This window comes from Fulvia fulva, chromosome 2 (genome assembly GCF_020509005.1).
Source record: "Fulvia fulva chromosome 2, complete sequence".
NCBI classification, from domain to species: Eukaryota; Fungi; Ascomycota; class Dothideomycetes; order Mycosphaerellales; family Mycosphaerellaceae; genus Fulvia; species Fulvia fulva.
Genome location: NC_063013.1, coordinates 6,455,167 through 6,471,540, shown reverse-complemented (window position 1 = coordinate 6,471,540; position 16,374 = coordinate 6,455,167). Strand labels below are relative to the sequence as shown.

The following is a 16,374-nucleotide window of genomic DNA, read 5'->3' as shown; positions in this document are numbered from 1 at the left end:
TTTGATCCGTATGTCCTTTGATATCGACTCAACTCTCGACAATAGCGCCTTCGGCATTGCAACTCCTGGAAATCAACGACCAGACTCTTGCGTTCCACATTCAAAGATCTCTCGGATATCATGAACCAAGGCACGGTGAGTCGACATTTCCCTTGATTGTCCTTCGATGAAAGAGACACACTCGAATTCGACTAATTGTGTGCATGCTCAGGAGGGCGGAGCGAACGTATTCGACTACGTGAGCGTTCTGGAGCAACGAGTGGCATCACTTCAGAGAAAACTGGACTATGGACAGCTTTCACAGTCCTTGGGCTATGCTGGTAATCATATCAACTACAACGCGCCAGTGTTGCCGCCCCTTTCGGAATTTCCACCGCCTCCATTTGAAGTGACGGCACATCCGAAGCCCATGGGGTATCCGTTCCAGGGCAGTACTCAACTCGCCACTAACATGGACCCCGCAACGAACGGATTCACCCACGTTGAGGATGCTCATGAGCACGGTGGGAAAGAGGAGGGCTCCGAGGCCGCTGCTGAAAGTCCGACAGTACCAAATGATGGCGACAAAGAGTCTCCGGCCGTCATCGCAAGCGAAGACGAAAGCTCGCGCAGCGAGACCAACAACTAGTCGTGTGCTGGCTGTCACAAGCCGGGTGGGTCTATTGATGTCATATTGAAGCAGTCGCTAAGATGTCCTAGTGGAGCGACGAGACATCCAAATTCGAAGACATCAAAGAGACAGCTAACTCCAAGCAACCAGATGAGGAACCAACTCGGGCAGCGATATTCAGGAAATGCATGGCGACCACCAACGAGAAGAAGATCCACACGGAGGAGATCGAGATCCGTTCCCAAGCCCTGATGCAGTTACTGTCTGACACCAGTATATACTGGAAAGATGATTTAGAAGACGTTGATCGCACCTTCACCATTGACGCGCCTTTCTACAACTTTGTCTGGTCGTGGGAAGCGTGCTGTCAAGCCGGGATACCGAGAGACAGTGATTCCGAGTCTACCAAGGAGGCTCGAAAAGACTTATCGGACCTGCTAGGGCTTGTTCAAACTTCCAACACGCGTGAGTCTTACTTCAAAGCCAGAGACAACATCCTAAAGACGAAGAAGATCAAGTTCGAGTACCTTTGGACCATCTTTGGCCATGGGCAACAAGTTTATGCAAATTCATTCTTAGAGGAGATGCAAATGCTGGAGGTCCATGATTTCTGGGAACAGGGCGAAGCTCTTGAAGTGCTCTGTCGTGGAGTCGATTGGGATGGAGCCAAACTCGCGACATACCATTACTACTTTTCAATCAAGGAGTATCAAGGCGAGAGGCCCATCAACAGCCTTGATGTTGTCCCGGTAGACCTTTTCAACGTAGCGAACACGGCTCCCGATAACTCCGACCTGAGGACTAAGCTCATCGAACGAGGCCGCAGATTCTGTGAGCTATGCAGCCAGGACTCCGGTGCGTTACAATGCGAGTATGTTGGTGATGCTTTGACTGATGCGACGTCTTTACATCGGCTCAACCCTGTACGGATGAAAGAGGCTCGCCACAAAGAGGCATCATCAGGCGCCGATTCCCGCTTTTATGATATGGTGCCATATAACATCCCCAGGAAAGACCGAGGCGTCATCATCGACAACTGGACGTTTCTGAACTCCGCTAGGAACCCGCGGTGGTTCCCGTCTCCTCCACTCGGAGTCAGACCTGGAGGGGTCTTTTTGACTTGCCAGTGCCTAGTATGCAAGTTGTCACCTATACAAAAGGTCGCTAATGCGAGCGCTAAGGCTTTTGCCAATGATGAGGAGATGTTGGTACTCTTACCGCCGAAACTGCTAGGCTTCGTCCTCAAAAGCAAGATCTGGGCACAATTCGCCGTTGATAAGATGCAGCGCACATACTTAAGGGGTAGCTTGGAGCTAACCAAGGCGTTCGACGAGGAGTTGCAGCTCAATGAAGACGACAAGGATTTGCTCTTGGCCCTGGTCAACGGCCATCAAGCGTTGCTACCTCAATTCGAAGGATCTGGACCGGGAATTCCTGGTCATAACAACCAAGGTACCGACGTGATTGAAGGGGAGGGCCAAGGTTTGGCCATTATGCTCCATGGACCCCCCGGCGTTGGCAAGGTGAGTGTCTTCGTGTAGAGATCATGGCTGGGAATACTCCATGCCAACTTGTCCCGAGTGCTGACTAGTGATAGACCTTGACAGCCGAGACGATTGCAAAGAGGACCAATAGACCTCTCCTATCAGTGTCCGTAGCAGAAATCGGCGTGCAGCCTCATGAAGCCGAACACAAGCTGACTGATATCTTTGCTGATGCTGCACGATGGCAGGCCGTGCTGCTGATGGACGAAGCCGACGTATTTGTTGAAGAACGACAGAAGGGAGAGCTCGATCGCAACGCGCTAGTCTCAGAATTGTTGCGATGCTTGGAATATTACGAGGGCATCATCATCCTGACCACCAATCGTATCCGGACGATCGACATTGCTTTGCAGTCCCGGATTCACCTCGCCATCCAGTACAAGGGCCTCAGCGCAGACTCAAGCTTGCAGATCTATAAGGACAATCTGGCGAGAATCCCGCCAAATGAGATTGAGCATGGCTAGTTCGCAGAAGCCGACCTGAAGAGGTTCACTAAGCGCTCAGCCAAGGTGAACGGCAGGCAAATCCGCAATATCGTGACGAGTGCCCGAGCTCTGGCCAAGAGCAAGAAGGAGAAGCTGAGCATGCATCATTTGGAGCGAGTGGAAGGCGCAACAGCATCTTTTGTGAACAATATGACGGTCCTTGCGGCCAGTCAGCGCGCGAGGAACGAGGCTGATTAGAGATGTAATCCAAAACAGGTTTCGATCACATGCTTCGAGATTGGTCCTGCTTGTACGTGGGCCGTAAGTCTGGCACTGCATGACCAAAAGCTGATGCCAAGATTCCAATGGGTAATTGCGGAAGCGGCGAACGGGTTATAGTTCTTCGTGGATCAGCGCGATGCGCTCTTGCTTCTCGCAAATTGCCATATTCGGGGGCACGCAGCAACCCACCCGCAAATGAGAGCAGGAATGTTTGCTTCGAAAATAACGCGAAGCGCTCGGCGGCAGTCATCAGTCCTTGTCCCTTTCTGCAGAGATCTCAAGCGAGAATTGTCTCCCAGCCATTCTCGATCATAACATCCAGCCAGTAGACCTGCGGCTGACCGTTGTCAATTCGTCTCCAGGTTTCCTTTACGATGTCAAGGCATATGCGAATAGGCTTGGGCGGTATAGTCCGGAGCAAAGAAGAGAGACGATCTATCGTGAACTTTCGCATCATCGCAACCTCAGCAAACTCCTTACTAATATTGCTGTCTGTAGTAGGTATCTCCAGCTGAAATTCGGTGCTTTGGACCCCCTCGCAGACTAATTCGCTTGCAAAAGCCACAAGAAGGAAAGGCTGAAAGTCTTTGATGCCAGTCTCGAATGGAATGGTCTCAAGCATGCGCAACGCCTCAAGAGCGAAGGAAGTCCGCCATTGGCTCCGCTGCTGATTCAAGGCGGAGATCGTTTGCGCGTCGTCCAAATCCAAGTGATGCACATCTAATCTTGCCGATAGCAAGTCGGGAAAGACATGGTACAATTGCAACAGCCCGGCATAGCGCTGTAGCTCAGCCAAGGTGGTGACATGCCACAACGGGGTGTTCTCATCCTCGGTACTGGCAATTTCGTCAATAGCAGGATACTGCACCGCCAGGAGACGATGTTCGAGGTCTTGGGCTCGTTGGAGATCGTGAGCCATCTGGTGGATATGTGCCTGGGTAATGAAAGTCTGGTTGAGGTGTCGCGTCCTATTGCTTCGTACCAATCGTCCTATTTCTCCGAGGATCTCCAGCGTCTCACGCGCTACTCCGTTCCAAGGATGTACTGTTTGCTTTCTTCCAGGGAGTCCGATTGCGCGCGGCAGCCTGATACTGGGCGGCAGAGTCGACGCGTCGGCAGCGTATGCCAGGAGCATGTCCCACTGAACGAGGGCTTCCCGGAACCACGTATACTTCTCACCAACAGCGCCCGATGCGGCCAAAGTGTCAAGCCTTTCCCTCATAGTGCGATATGAGGTGATGTCTAGGTCCTGTGGCCTAAACCAGTTTCCAGTGGGACCAGACATCGTGAGCGCCAGCATTGCATTGTACTCCTGGTCCGTTTCATGCTTCACTGCCTCCAAGGCTTGCTCCCGTAGTTGGGTCCCAATAGCAGAGAAGCGGGGATGGACTTCGACTAGGCATGCCGCCGCCATGCCTTGAGCTGCCAAATTGACTGCTAAAGAGTCGTTGAATGCGTTCGACACAGCAGAGCGAAATGGGTTCTTGGAGCTGTCAAACATAGAATAGAGTTGAGGCACGACTTTGAAGTAGTAGGACAGCAGCTCCGAAGGTTCATGGAAGATTGAATTCTGGATCCTTGAAGTCGTCTCCTGCACTCTTGCACCCAAAGATCTCAACAATGGCTGTGATCGTGCCTCAGGACTGTCTTGTCGCACGAGCTGCATATTCAGATCATGATCCGTGAGATCGAAGGGCAGGTGGGCCTGAGACCAATCAAATCCGGGTTCCGGGAATGCCTCAAATGGAGCTGGATCGAGCTCGTTTTGCGCGATTTCAGGCTGGGTCTCTGCTACCTGCTGCGGCAAAGAAGACGGAAATGGAGTTCTCGACCAATCCAATAGATCAATAGCGGGAGAGAGTGGAAAGCTATGCTCTTGTATGTCCTGCGGAGTCTCCACCGGAGTTTGATATGTTGCTGGCGTCGTTGCTTGAGCTACGACTTCGTGCTTTGTAGACCACTTCAACGGCTGCGAATAGCCTGGACAAATCACACCAAGGCGCTCGCATCGTCCACATTTAGGACGTCGTTCATCGCATTTCAAATGCTGCGATTTGCATCTGGAGCAGCCTCCACGACTCTTCTTGACTCCTCGCCTGGTGGCCTTCGCGTTCATGTTTCTAGCCTGGGGCTTCGTGGCGGAATCCATGGCACCAGGGTCGATGCATCTGAAATTGGGAGAGATCCACGCGACGAGCAGAACTCGAAGCAGCCGCTGCCATGCTGACGAACCCTCCGACTAGTTATCTGTCGTCACTCTGCTTGAGGTGACAGAACACGATAGACAAGAGAAAGAGCCAAGGAATGTTCGAATCCCGGCGAAGCACTAGATCATGTTAGGTCACGAAACACGAAGTGTGAAAGATTTTCCAGTGTTTTGATCGCGTCGCTGTCACGTGAAAGCAGAGGCTGAGTCATCTGTGCGCACTAGCGCGGTTCTTGGTTCAATGTTTAAATCGTCAAACTCGACCATGTCCTTCCTCGCAACTTCTTTAGGCTGTCAATAGGACTACCGCGCGCTGAAGAACATGACGCCGATCCACCATTGAAATCTTGCCTTATTCCCTTTAGCCTGTTCAAGAGATCTGTGCATTCAGAGCAGGTGGAGAGATCACGGTTGTCCGGCGATGTCACCAAGGACTACGTAGCTATTGGAGAGCTTGCATTCGTTCTTGCAGCGACATAGGTATGCACTTTGAATCATTTGTTATCCGCGTGTTTGCTGCTTGAAAGTCACTTTTTCGAGTTTCTAAACAAGCATTATGGGTCCGGTACATGGACTGTGAGAGAATGTCTGGTAGGCTACCTTGAGAGAACACTGCAAACTGTTTTGACACTTCGAGCTTCTGAGCAGACTGCCCTGCCAGCCAACGTTACCATCAATGAAAGACCCCCAAGCCCCTGTCACAAGAGAAATCCCGCTCGCGTAAGACCTCAAAAAGAAAAAGCCACGATGCCACATGAGATCGCGATAGACAAGCGTAGTGCCCCCAAGTGGGAATTCTTCCGGAAGGACGACGGATTAGTTCAGCTGACCAAGGCACAAAGTAAGCAGCAAGATCGAAGCGGTGCGTGCAGGTCGCGCCATGTTTAACCAAACGAACGACGTGTCCAGCGATCGCGACACATGCGCCACTTGCAGAGGTGACAGTGCTGTCCCTGGAGTTCCAGTGTGGGACTCATGCTCGGAACGGCGAGCATAGACCATGTATCTCGTCAGTCATGGTAGTGAAGTCAACAGAGCTGGGGGCTAGACGTAGTAGGCCAGAAGACTCGCTCGAGAAGAGCTGGAAGGAGTGATCGCGCGATGTGTGGGAGCTTAGCCACCCCCAGATCATCAAGACCAGCGACGCTAGGCCTGTCCAGCTCTGAAAAGAGCCACGTCCAGCCAGGATGGAGGGTCGCCACCTTGCAAGTGACCATATCTTCGCTCGTTGTAGTATCCCACATCAGGCATCCAATCATCTTCGTCACCCTCAAGCTCATTCTCTGGCAATGGTTCCTCGTCAGAGTCTTCCTCGTCCCCGCTGTCAGAATACACATTCATATCATCTTCGGTGGTGTACACGCGGGCTACACTCTCGTCCTCATGTCGATCGTCGGGCACATCATCCTGAAGGTCGCTCAAGTCATGTTGTGTGTTATCGAAATCATCCAAGCAGTCGTCTTCATTCAAGCTTCTCGCATCGTCGGCCTGGCCTTGGACGGGGCTTTGTTCGCGGCCGTTGTTGTCGATAGTATCTGCGTGCATCTCTCCCTTAGTACCCTTCTGATCTGCTGGCTTCTTATGCCCTTCATTGGTGTGCTCGACATGATCGGGCATCTCGTCGTCCTCCAAATACTCATCGTCGTCATCTTCCATCTCGTCGTCAGTATCATCGACTTGTAGAAGACGGAATAGACGAGATCTGCCGTCAGTTACTTTTTGTCGAGCGATCATCTGCTGCTGGAAGTGTCCACCCAACTTGTAGAACTCGGCACATTTCAAAGTACGCTCCTTCTGTCGAAGGACCATGATAGGATTCTGGATAGTCCAACCTTTACTGAACTGGCCAATCTCGTAGTCTATCTCGTCGGTGTCGCCATCTGACTGGACTCGGTTGAACCACGTCTTCATGCTTCGGACGACACCTTTTTTGACTCGATAATCGTGCATATTCATATCGAAGTCGCATCTGATCATCAACTTGGGCCTCCAACCATGACCGCCTTTGGGAACTGGACTTGGATTCTTCTTGCTACCGAAGATCCTGTTGTAGATAGGTATCGCCTGGTCGAGATAGAAGTTTGGCACCGTACAGACGATGGTGGTGTCTTTCTCCCAAGCATGCGCTTCCATCAAGCTGTAGTATTCTGCGTGTATCTCGTCCGGTACATCAAAGGCCGCTTCCTCGAAGACCAGCTCCCCCCTAGTGTGCGGATGCTGCTTGATGTGCATGCGAGACTTGCCGTCAAGCACCATGTCGTAGATCGTGTTGCGGATTTCCGCTGGAAGATCCGGGAATCGCGTGGACCAGACATCCTGAGGAGGTGGTGGTTGATGACCTCTCCATTTGCGACGTGTTTGCATGATATGCTGATCATCAAGATTCGTGGTGTCTGCGGTATTCATGACAGTGTTCTCACTCATGTGGGTGGTGATTCGAGACGAGGATCACTCGCAAGATGTCGCGTTGTTGATGCTTGGGAGAAGGAGAAATTGAGATTGTGACTTGTTCCGACCGAGAGAAGCTCGGACCCATGTCGAGTGAATGGGTTAGAAAGCGGCAAGCTTGCGAGGCTAATCACATGCTAAACCTTACGCTCGAGTTTCTCGCGGCGTAAGCTGACATCTCCTCGACTCCGCGACTTTTTGCAAGCACGCTCGGCCGTTTCTCTGAGGTTATCGACATCATAAGGACCTTGATACTGCGATGAAGGACCGCCAGGGTCGACTACGTGGACCAGATTCTCGCAGCCCATGCATTGCCTGCGTATCATATTAATGACGAACAGCAGATAAGACTTGATCTACTTACCATACTTCCGCACCACCCGCAACAGCTGATGCGGGCTGTATCGGGGTTTCAACTTCGGATCCGCATCTAGGAGTGCCAGTCAGTTGTGATCGTGTTCGAGGGGCAGGATGGCTTACCGGCAAGCACGATACGCTTGAGTACTTTTGCAGTCCCTACTACTCAGTCTCCTCGGACTAGCAGTACAGAGCTCTTGCGTGTTCTTGTCAATGGCAATAGAGCGGAGCCACCGGTCGTTTCGATCTCTGTTCGCGATTATATTGTTCCACCGTCTCATACGATGCCTTATACACATTCTTGGATCCTCCAGGCCTCCTAGGCCAGGAGCAGGGCCTGTAGTGCCAAGCTTGAAGAGACAAGTACACTTGTTGCGAGGAAAGTCTCCAGGTTCGCGCCAGTCCGCATATGTTGGTGTATTGTTGCGACGCCAGTTTCGATAATATTGACCCGGGGTCTGGTTGACAAACTCCCATAGCTTTTGTTGTTCAAGGCATTCACATTGTTTGCAAAGCCTCGTCAAGAAGCCAGTCCAGGTCCCTTTCGTCCCTGCCGGCCATGGAAAGCCTCCAGCTGCTCCTGGTGCGGGTGGAGTGAAAGGATTGTTCCCTGGGAATCCAATTTGCATGATATCGATGTGGCCTTGCTGTGCCCACGGTTGAGCATCCGTGTTATCAGAGCAAGCGCCACACACTCTGTAGTTCCGATCATGGTATGTGTTGATGTGAGTACAATAGTGTTTTCGCCAGTGAGAGTGGCCAGGACGATCGCTACAAGGTGTAGTTCGATTTGTCTGATAGGCGCGATCGTGGCAATCCGGACCAGTGGTAAAAGGCAGAGCTGCAGGGGTCGGAGGAGCAGCTGCAGCTGGTGCTGGTACTGCTGGAGGTGCGGCCATGTGGAAAGATCTTCGAGGTGTATGTGACTAATCAGCTCAGTAGGTGGCTCTATCGAGCGATGAGGCTCGCTGGCTGCGAGTGATGGCCCAAACAAAGATGCCGGATGTGGACAAATCTTTTGCCATGCTTCTTTGTCCAAGCCGTGCAGTGTCTATTCATTGTCTATGAGTCGATTATCTCTTTTGGAACACATGAATCCGATGCACGGCACCTATCATCAGCACACTCAGTCAGAAGTGACATCTTGACTCGTTTGTCATGTGGCGAGTACTCGATTGGACTTCTTGCGCAGAAATGGGTGTTTGTTCATGGCTTTGACGACCAACGCGCAAACCTGAGGGGCGACGATCACATCTCGAGCCAGAGTCGTTCGTTGCTGCTTGCACAATGCATACCGTCCTGGTAGCATTGATTGTGTAAACGTGAAAGGGACCAGTCTCCTGCCGTTTTTTACTCCGTGATGATCCTTGGTCTCTCGAGACGCACCTAGACATAAGTCTTTGCATCTGCGCACGGCAGTAAGCAGGAGAAAGCGCCTGCGATTGATAACATGAGATGAACCAGGAACAATCGAGGAAGATAGTGATAGGAATTTGAAAGAACGAGGGTGAAAGCGAAGAGGAAGTGCCCAGCTTCGATCACAGTGTTTATTGGATAGCCACGAGTAGACAGCCACAAGTTCCCACGCAGCAGCAGTCATTGCATATCTCGTCACTCTGTACTAACATATGGATCACTAATAGTACGTTCCAAACGATTCGAGTAGAGGATGCCGATCTCAGGCAGTGGGAAGAAAGCGACTAAAGTGGAAGCAGCGAATTGTACGTTTACATTGCTGCTCGAATATGGGCATCGACTATCTGCTTGTGCTTGCACGATGATAGGACCTCTCCATCCATCCCACTCACTCGTCATCATCGCTATCGCTCATCATGTCAGAGTCCACATCGCTCTCACTACTCTCCTCCTCCTCTTCGTCTTCTTCCTCTTCCACGTCACTTTCCTCGCCCTCGCCTTCATCCTCCCCACCATAACCAGCCGCGAATCCTGATATCAATCCGAGCAGACCAGTCGACTTACGTGCTGCATCGGCACTGCCTTGACTCGGATTGACCTTCTTGCTTTCCGTCTTGCGCTCCACATCCTTCGATGTCTTCGCAGCTCCTCTGGAACCACGCAGCACCTCCGACTCCTCCAACTCATCCTCCGAGTCCTCTTCCACATCCCTCGCAGGCGGCTCGTACCAGCGCTTCACCTGTCTACCAACGGCCCTGGGCCCTACCTCCCACTCAACGCAGGCCTTGTAGATCTTATTCATCTCCTCGTTTCCGCCGAAAGCGAGGCTGATGGTATACAGCTGTCGTAGAGAAGCGTTGAAACCTGGATCGGTGCCGACTGAGTACGTCAACGTCACGCTGGCAGTCTTGCGGAAGCGGAACCAGGCGCCTAGCTTCTTGCCGTCGATCGCGTTGCTGTCGGTCACGTTCAAGAGGACGATCAGCTTTGGCTGAGTGGCATTGTTGATCTTGGTAACGTCGGCAGGAGTGAGTGACTCGAGGAACTTGATGAGAGCTCGGAAGTCGAAGTCGAGGACTCGAGCGATGATCTTGATGTGGTTGTACTTGAGTGCTCGGCGTTTGACGTACTCGTAGACCTCGGCGTTGGCTTGTCGATTTGCGCCTGCAATCTGTACTAGTGGAGAGTTGGCGGGTATGACTGGGACCAGCCACTGGTGTGCGAATGGTTTGGAGTGCTGGTTCCTGACGAAGTTGTGCTTGACATGGACGACGGTGACGCCTTTGAGCGCATTCTTGTAGAAGCGGTCGCGTAGCTCACGAGGAGCGCGGAAGAAGTGGTCGACAGTGGCCATCCTGCGTGGTGCTGTGATGGTGCGGATGCAGAAGGTGACGACTTCGCATCGACTTCAGCTGAGGTAGAATCGAGTTCGAGGTCATGCTCGCCAAGGCACGGGCCGCAAAATAATTGCGACCTCTAGCGATCAAGCTTCATTCACCACATCTTCGTCAACAGGCAGCTCCAGCCATTCGCATCGTTCGTGTCGGCGAGCTCACCATCTCAACGAGCTCGTGTGTCATAGAACTGGTTTGTCTCACGACCCAAGGTCATATCACCTATGCCTCTCGAAGTCCCGCCAGGTCCACTTTTGGTAATGTTCCGACGAGGTCTAGTCGGCGTGTTTTGATACCTCGAGGCAGGAGCACTCCTCCTAATCAAGCACCTCAGCCCATTGCATCCCATGCACAGCAGGACTTTGGCCTGATGTGGTAAAGTGTCGACATCTGCACCGCAACGGCATGCTCGATGACTCGAGCTCTTTGGGTGGTCCCTCCGTCTCTTAGTCGCAGCTGATGCTAGACATAATCTGCCATCGGCAGTCCGACTAAGGTTTCTCAGCCACATATCATTATTATTCTTTTCTCGCACTAGGTTGGCAACGAGCGTCTGGTGGTCGTTTTGACATAGTTTCCAGGGCGCAGCGAACGCGACGGGCAAAACAGGAGGCTGGCCAGCAGCTGCCGCCGGGGCTGGCGGAGCAGCGAGATTCGCAGGCCATCCAATCTTTATGAGGCATCCGCAGGTATTGCGAGGATAATCCCACATATCCGCCGGAGGTGTTTGTCCCGGAGCAGGAGCTGGCATAAACCCCGTGAAGGAGGCGATTGACTCTTCAAACTTGTCCTGTTCGATGCGTTCGCAAGCCGAGCAAAGTCTGGTCCAAAAGGCTCCAAATCGTGATGTGCCTGGTGCTGGTAATGGTGGCCAAGCGATGTTAGAAGCCGGAATGTTTGAGGCTGGATGCGCTGCTCCAGTTGGGGTGCCTATTGGTGAGCAGGAGACGATATTGTCATAGTCTCCCACATGCACACCCCAACTGAGATTGTAACAGCTGCCACATACCATGTGGAATGCACCTGGATGAGACGAGGTTCCAAATAGATGGCAGTCTTGCCGTCCCATCCGGTTCGGGGGTTGAGTAGAGCAGGTGTAGCCAGGGATCTGGGGAGCCCACAACGCCCAGTCTTGGCAGGACCCAGGTGGACCTACTGGTGCCGGTAGAGCCATGGAGCCAGCGATAGAGTATGTTGCTCCAAGTCTCGAGGTATCTGTATGTGAGTTTGACCTGATGAGAAACTTGAAGCGAAGCGAGACGACTTACAAAGGATTGTGCCGGATGCGGCAGAGATTCGTCGACCAAGGCGAAAATGGTCGGATTGTTACATTGTGCCTGTCATGAGGCGATAGCAGCGCCTCCAGAGAGATGCTGTTATACATAGGCCGAAGTCTTCAGCCTCGACAACGTACATGATGATCACTGACGGAGGCATGACTACTTCGTTGCCAGAAGGGTACAGAGCGGCCATAGCACGCCTGATGGATCGGGTGCCATTGCTTGGACGGAGAGCATATGTTCGATGGCACAGTGTAGTGTATGACAGACATGCATGGTCGATACGTCGATGTTATGGAGACCGGAGAAGCAGAGATGAGGTAAAGTCGGTGCTCTGCATCCTCGGCTTGCCGTGGACCCCGAGACTTACCATTCTACACGTACATTATTACTACCATTCTGTAAGCAAAGATGCGTGTCACGACCGTCCTATCAGCGCTACGCTCCCAGTGCATTGCATTTCGCAGCGTTCGATCCTTTGCAACGACGCGGCCGGCTCAAGCCAAGAACCGAATCTATCCCTCACGCGTCCGCAACGAAGACGAGCTCCAAACACTGCTGCTAGCCTCCGCTAGTACACGCATCCCGCTTCTCACACTATGGATGACGACCTGGTCCCGCGACTGCGACGAAGTGTCACCGATCATCCGTGGACTGCTGGAGAAGGACGGCATTGGTGAGGACAAAGGCTCCGTTGGCTTCGTGGAGGTCGAAATGGACAGCCCAGACCTCGGCGGTGTTACTGGTATTGCACAACGATACATGATCAATAAGACTCCGACACTGATGGCATTCGATCGCCAAGAGCCGCAGATTGAGACGAAAGTGTCGGACCTGGGTCAGTTGAAGGACAAGCAGTTCCTCACCCAGTGGATTGAGAAAGAGGCGGCTAGACATGGTGAAGGGGGTGCTGGGGGGTCCCTGAGTGGCCTGTTCAGCTTGTTCGGACGATGAGGGGGTCGCAGGCAAGGAGGCATCACATCGTTTGTGCCATTGTACTGTAGGCCTCGATTGACTGTCTTTGTTGGTCTCTTTGTCCCAGTGACCGCATCCGGCACGATGCCGTCAGACAACAGTTGGAAGTGCTCGAACAGAGCTCCCGATGCTGTCAAAGCACAAAGAGTCCGCAAGGGGACTTATCGAGCGTGTCGATGTGGCCGAGAGACAGAAACCAGAACGCTTGGGGGAGCCGTGATGGCGCCACCCCCAAGACCAGACGCATGGCTCTGCATGGGGTATGTCGTAGCCATCCAGTCTGTGCCAAAATATTCATACTAACGTCGATCAGGTGCGAAGGGTATGTCGTGCGAAACACCGTGCCTGCCATGGGTTGGCATCCCAATCCTCGAGCCGCAGGAATCATTGGAAATGGCCTCGCACAACCCACTTCACGACTGTTCTCATTCCAGCAGGTTGCCAAGTTCAGGCATAAGCCGTATGCACTCGGACGGCCATACTCTACTGTGAAATAGGCAGCCCTACGAAACGTGCAAGTGAATGCAGAGTTCGTCCGAAGCCCTGGCTGTGGCATTCACTTCCGATGACGCCAAAACAGCCGACTCGACGGCCCGACGCGTTCCATCACTAGCTCAGTAACCGCGTTCAACGCGCGAAATTCCATCACCGTCTTGCACAACTCTGCGCCCTTACGTTGCTGGTCCTGTCTGCCTTGAACAATTAGCCAAAAGACGTGTCCATACTGCAGACAGAATGGCCAACATCACCGACCTCCCGCCCGAAGTCCTCGGCAAAATCTTCGAGTCCATACCCTACAAGGGAGACCTGCTCATCACCGAGAATTCATCGAAAGACTTCAAGACCGACGCCGACAAGACCGACAACATCGACTTCGGCGCGAGCAGTAGCCTTGTGCTGCACTGTCGACCTGGCAAGGTGGTAACGTGTTGGCTTGTCAACATCAAGAAGTATCTGCGCGACACCGCCACAACTGTCGAGGTCAATGTGGAGGACCTCGATTTTGGCAACCTCATCCGCTTCATCATGGCGATGCGTACTAAGGGCACACTCGCGCGTTTTGCGTACAACTACTACTCAAGGGGTTCATCAACCCAAGGCATCTTCGTCAAGCACACGATCACGTCCAGACTCGAGATCAACTCCACCTGCCTCAACACCTTCCTCGACTTGACGGCGAAGATAAAGGAGGAAGACGGCTACGACCTCGCGATCATCCATGAGGTCGTGGGAGTCGAGAGCTACCAGGCACTCAACAACTTCGTCGCCCATCGCGCTCACAACTCACTTTACGACCACGAGGTTCAGCACGCCCATCTCTTCAGAGCGCTCAAGAAGCATTTAGAGAATGTTCTCGATGGCGATGACGAGGTCGAGCAGGGGGATGTCGAGATGATGGACGTGGAGGAGGATGCTGACGGGGTTGAGATCCCAATTGAAGAGGCAGAGATGACAGGTCTGGAGGATGAGGCTGGCGGCGAGATTGCAGAGGAGATCGAGCTGGATGCTGATGGGTTTCCGGCTCCGGTGTAGGGCTATGGCAATTTCCAGCCTCTTTACGTTGAGGGCTGAGATAGCCAGGGAGATATCCTTGGGTACGATGGTTCTCTCGTGGTGACTTCGCCGGGGACTTTGTTTACATCGTGGACCACTAGAGGGAAAGGCTTGAGGGGCCTACGTTGTGTGGAGGTGTCAATACCTACGGTTGTCGATGGGACCCAGAGTGTAGGCAGTGGGCCATGCAAAGTTCATCTGCAGTAATGAAGCTTTGCGATGCATCCCCTTTCTTTACATGTACTCGTGCTATTCAGCTGTGTCTTAATTGTTATATTCTACTTCATCACGAACAGGGTCAGGCTTCTGACACAGCACTACATCTCTGACCGGATGACAAGACGTCACTTTGTGATCTTGAACATAGCAGCAACGACAAAGGATAGTTCATTGACACGAAATTTGACCGCATCCGGCGAACAGTACAGTGGCATTCGTTGGAGGCGCTTTATATGTGCTGTCGCGGCGCGAGTCACAGCCTGCCCAAGACACCTTGTTTTTTGCAAATCGATGGCATTCGCACCGAATCCTCCTGCCAACTGGCTCCCTGCCAATGGACTTCTCACCATTGCCCCGGCTACCACTGTGGCCCACAGCCCACACTGTCACGAGTTCGATCTGCAAACCATTGGACTCACACCCACTCAATCGCAGGCCAACAATCACACGCCGCATCCCAGGCCAAATCATCCACCCCTGTTGCCGGCCCCTTGTCCCGTGCCTAGGCAAGAGTGCTATCACCGGCACCATGTGAACTACTACCGGGGAGGCGTTGGTGGGTACCGGATCTGCACAGAGTGTGCTGAACATGCCAGGCATTTGTTGTGTATCCATCGATTGCGTGCACTAGACCAGGTTGCGTTGGCTCTGGCTGGGCTTCCGTACAAGATCCAATGGGTGCAGCGGCTGTCACCACCGACACTGGGATTTCCAGAGCTCCGTGGATGGTCTACGAGGCTGTGCGGTAGCTGCGAGCAAGTCCATGAACAAGCACGGAGTTGGAATGCGGCTGGCATGGCTTTCGCCAAAAGCGGCACTGTGGCTGAACGTGCTCTTTGGGAGAGCGTAGAGGTCTCGTGTACCTGCAGAAGGTTCTTAGGCGACCTACCTATGCCTAACAACAAATACATCTGCAAGGAACACCTCGAGAAGAACTGGAACCGATTGCAGGCTGCAAGGGATGCTACGAACGCTTGGCTTACTGGTTTGGAGCGAAGAGGCGGCAAAATGGCTGTGGCGCGCGCTGCGACTGTCACCATGCGTACCAACAATGGGGAACAACGTGCATGTCCTGTAAGCACAATTCCTATCCAGGAGATTCTCATGTTCTAACAAAATCTCAAAGTGTGGTAGAGAAGTGAACCATGCGCCGCCTTATGTTGCAGAGTTTGCAATGTGTATGGTAAGCATCACTGATCCCGCACAAACGCTGCTCCGGTACTGACGTGCCATAGGCTTGTCTTGGCGTTCGGACGCTGAATCCAGGCAATCCTGTTTCGGTGCAGGTTCCTTTTGCTACTCAACTACAGTTTGAGACTGCGTGGAAGAAATTTCTGAAGTGGAAGAAGATCAGAACTCATGGTACACGTTTGTAGATGCGTCGATTTGGTCTGGACTAATGTAAGTTGGAAGACAATAACTAGAGACGGGAAGAGTCAAACGACTGGACTGAAAATATAGGTGCGATGTGTATAAGTCTAAGTAGTCGGGAAGCCTCCCGCGTCATCACCTGGAGCAGTACGCGGCCTCGGAGACTATCAGCCCCTGTTGCTATATTGGACTGCCGGATATATGAGGGCCGCATGAGCTCACAATGGACTCTCAGTTATACCACAGGTGGAACGTCACGGTATTGAAGAGAATAGTGCATGTCCAAAGTGGTG

The 16,374-nt window shown here is 52.7% G+C and overlaps 11 protein-coding genes across 11 annotated transcripts; 7 read left to right on the top strand and 4 right to left on the bottom strand.

The window, feature by feature from the left end:
- Positions 1–120: 120 nt before the first annotated feature.
- CLAFUR5_03695 (uncharacterized protein) lies at positions 121–628 on the top strand (the record flags this gene model as incomplete). The annotated part of the gene is made up of 2 exons (XM_047902843.1): positions 121–135; positions 212–628. The coding sequence occupies 2 exons, from the start codon at positions 121–123 to the stop codon at positions 626–628; spliced, it is 432 nt and encodes a 143-aa protein (XP_047758225.1).
- Positions 629–798: 170 nt separating this feature from the next.
- CLAFUR5_03694 (uncharacterized protein) lies at positions 799–2,618 on the top strand (the record flags this gene model as incomplete). Its single annotated transcript, XM_047902842.1, has 2 exons — positions 799–2,133; positions 2,208–2,618. 2 exons carry the CDS (start codon positions 799–801, stop codon positions 2,616–2,618), a joined length of 1,746 nt encoding a protein of 581 aa, XP_047758224.1.
- A 520-nt stretch (positions 2,619–3,138) lies between these two features.
- CLAFUR5_03693 (Beauvericin cluster-specific repressor BEA4) lies at positions 3,139–4,977 on the bottom strand (the record flags this gene model as incomplete). The annotated part of the gene is made up of 1 exon (XM_047902841.1): positions 3,139–4,977. One exon carries the CDS (start codon positions 4,975–4,977, stop codon positions 3,139–3,141), a length of 1,839 nt encoding a protein of 612 aa, XP_047758219.1.
- Positions 4,978–5,814: 837 nt separating this feature from the next.
- Positions 5,815–6,161, top strand: CLAFUR5_03692 (uncharacterized protein; the record flags this gene model as incomplete). Its single annotated transcript, XM_047902840.1, has 2 exons — positions 5,815–5,908; positions 5,977–6,161. The coding sequence occupies 2 exons, from the start codon at positions 5,815–5,817 to the stop codon at positions 6,159–6,161; spliced, it is 279 nt and encodes a 92-aa protein (XP_047758218.1).
- Positions 6,162–6,213: 52 nt separating this feature from the next.
- CLAFUR5_03691 (uncharacterized protein) lies at positions 6,214–7,491 on the bottom strand (the record flags this gene model as incomplete). The annotated part of the gene is made up of 1 exon (XM_047902839.1): positions 6,214–7,491. The coding sequence occupies one exon, from the start codon at positions 7,489–7,491 to the stop codon at positions 6,214–6,216; it is 1,278 nt and encodes a 425-aa protein (XP_047758221.1).
- A 161-nt stretch (positions 7,492–7,652) lies between these two features.
- CLAFUR5_03690 (uncharacterized protein) lies at positions 7,653–8,771 on the bottom strand (the record flags this gene model as incomplete). Its single annotated transcript, XM_047902838.1, has 3 exons — positions 7,653–7,830; positions 7,880–7,945; positions 7,996–8,771. 3 exons carry the CDS (start codon positions 8,769–8,771, stop codon positions 7,653–7,655), a joined length of 1,020 nt encoding a protein of 339 aa, XP_047758220.1.
- A 905-nt stretch (positions 8,772–9,676) lies between these two features.
- On the bottom strand, positions 9,677–10,642 carry CLAFUR5_03689 (uncharacterized protein; the record flags this gene model as incomplete). Its single annotated transcript, XM_047902837.1, has 1 exon — positions 9,677–10,642. The coding sequence occupies one exon, from the start codon at positions 10,640–10,642 to the stop codon at positions 9,677–9,679; it is 966 nt and encodes a 321-aa protein (XP_047758967.1).
- Positions 10,643–12,373: 1,731 nt separating this feature from the next.
- CLAFUR5_03688 (uncharacterized protein) lies at positions 12,374–12,916 on the top strand (the record flags this gene model as incomplete). Its single annotated transcript, XM_047902836.1, has 1 exon — positions 12,374–12,916. One exon carries the CDS (start codon positions 12,374–12,376, stop codon positions 12,914–12,916), a length of 543 nt encoding a protein of 180 aa, XP_047758968.1.
- Positions 12,917–13,021: 105 nt separating this feature from the next.
- On the top strand, positions 13,022–13,434 carry CLAFUR5_03687 (uncharacterized protein; the record flags this gene model as incomplete). Its single annotated transcript, XM_047902835.1, has 2 exons — positions 13,022–13,197; positions 13,251–13,434. The coding sequence occupies 2 exons, from the start codon at positions 13,022–13,024 to the stop codon at positions 13,432–13,434; spliced, it is 360 nt and encodes a 119-aa protein (XP_047758965.1).
- A 238-nt stretch (positions 13,435–13,672) lies between these two features.
- Positions 13,673–14,470, top strand: CLAFUR5_20163 (uncharacterized protein; the record flags this gene model as incomplete). The annotated part of the gene is made up of 1 exon (XM_059463000.1): positions 13,673–14,470. One exon carries the CDS (start codon positions 13,673–13,675, stop codon positions 14,468–14,470), a length of 798 nt encoding a protein of 265 aa, XP_059318907.1.
- Positions 14,471–15,505: 1,035 nt separating this feature from the next.
- On the top strand, positions 15,506–16,086 carry CLAFUR5_03686 (uncharacterized protein; the record flags this gene model as incomplete). The annotated part of the gene is made up of 3 exons (XM_047902834.1): positions 15,506–15,784; positions 15,837–15,893; positions 15,946–16,086. 3 exons carry the CDS (start codon positions 15,506–15,508, stop codon positions 16,084–16,086), a joined length of 477 nt encoding a protein of 158 aa, XP_047758966.1.
- Positions 16,087–16,374: the final 288 nt, after the last annotated feature.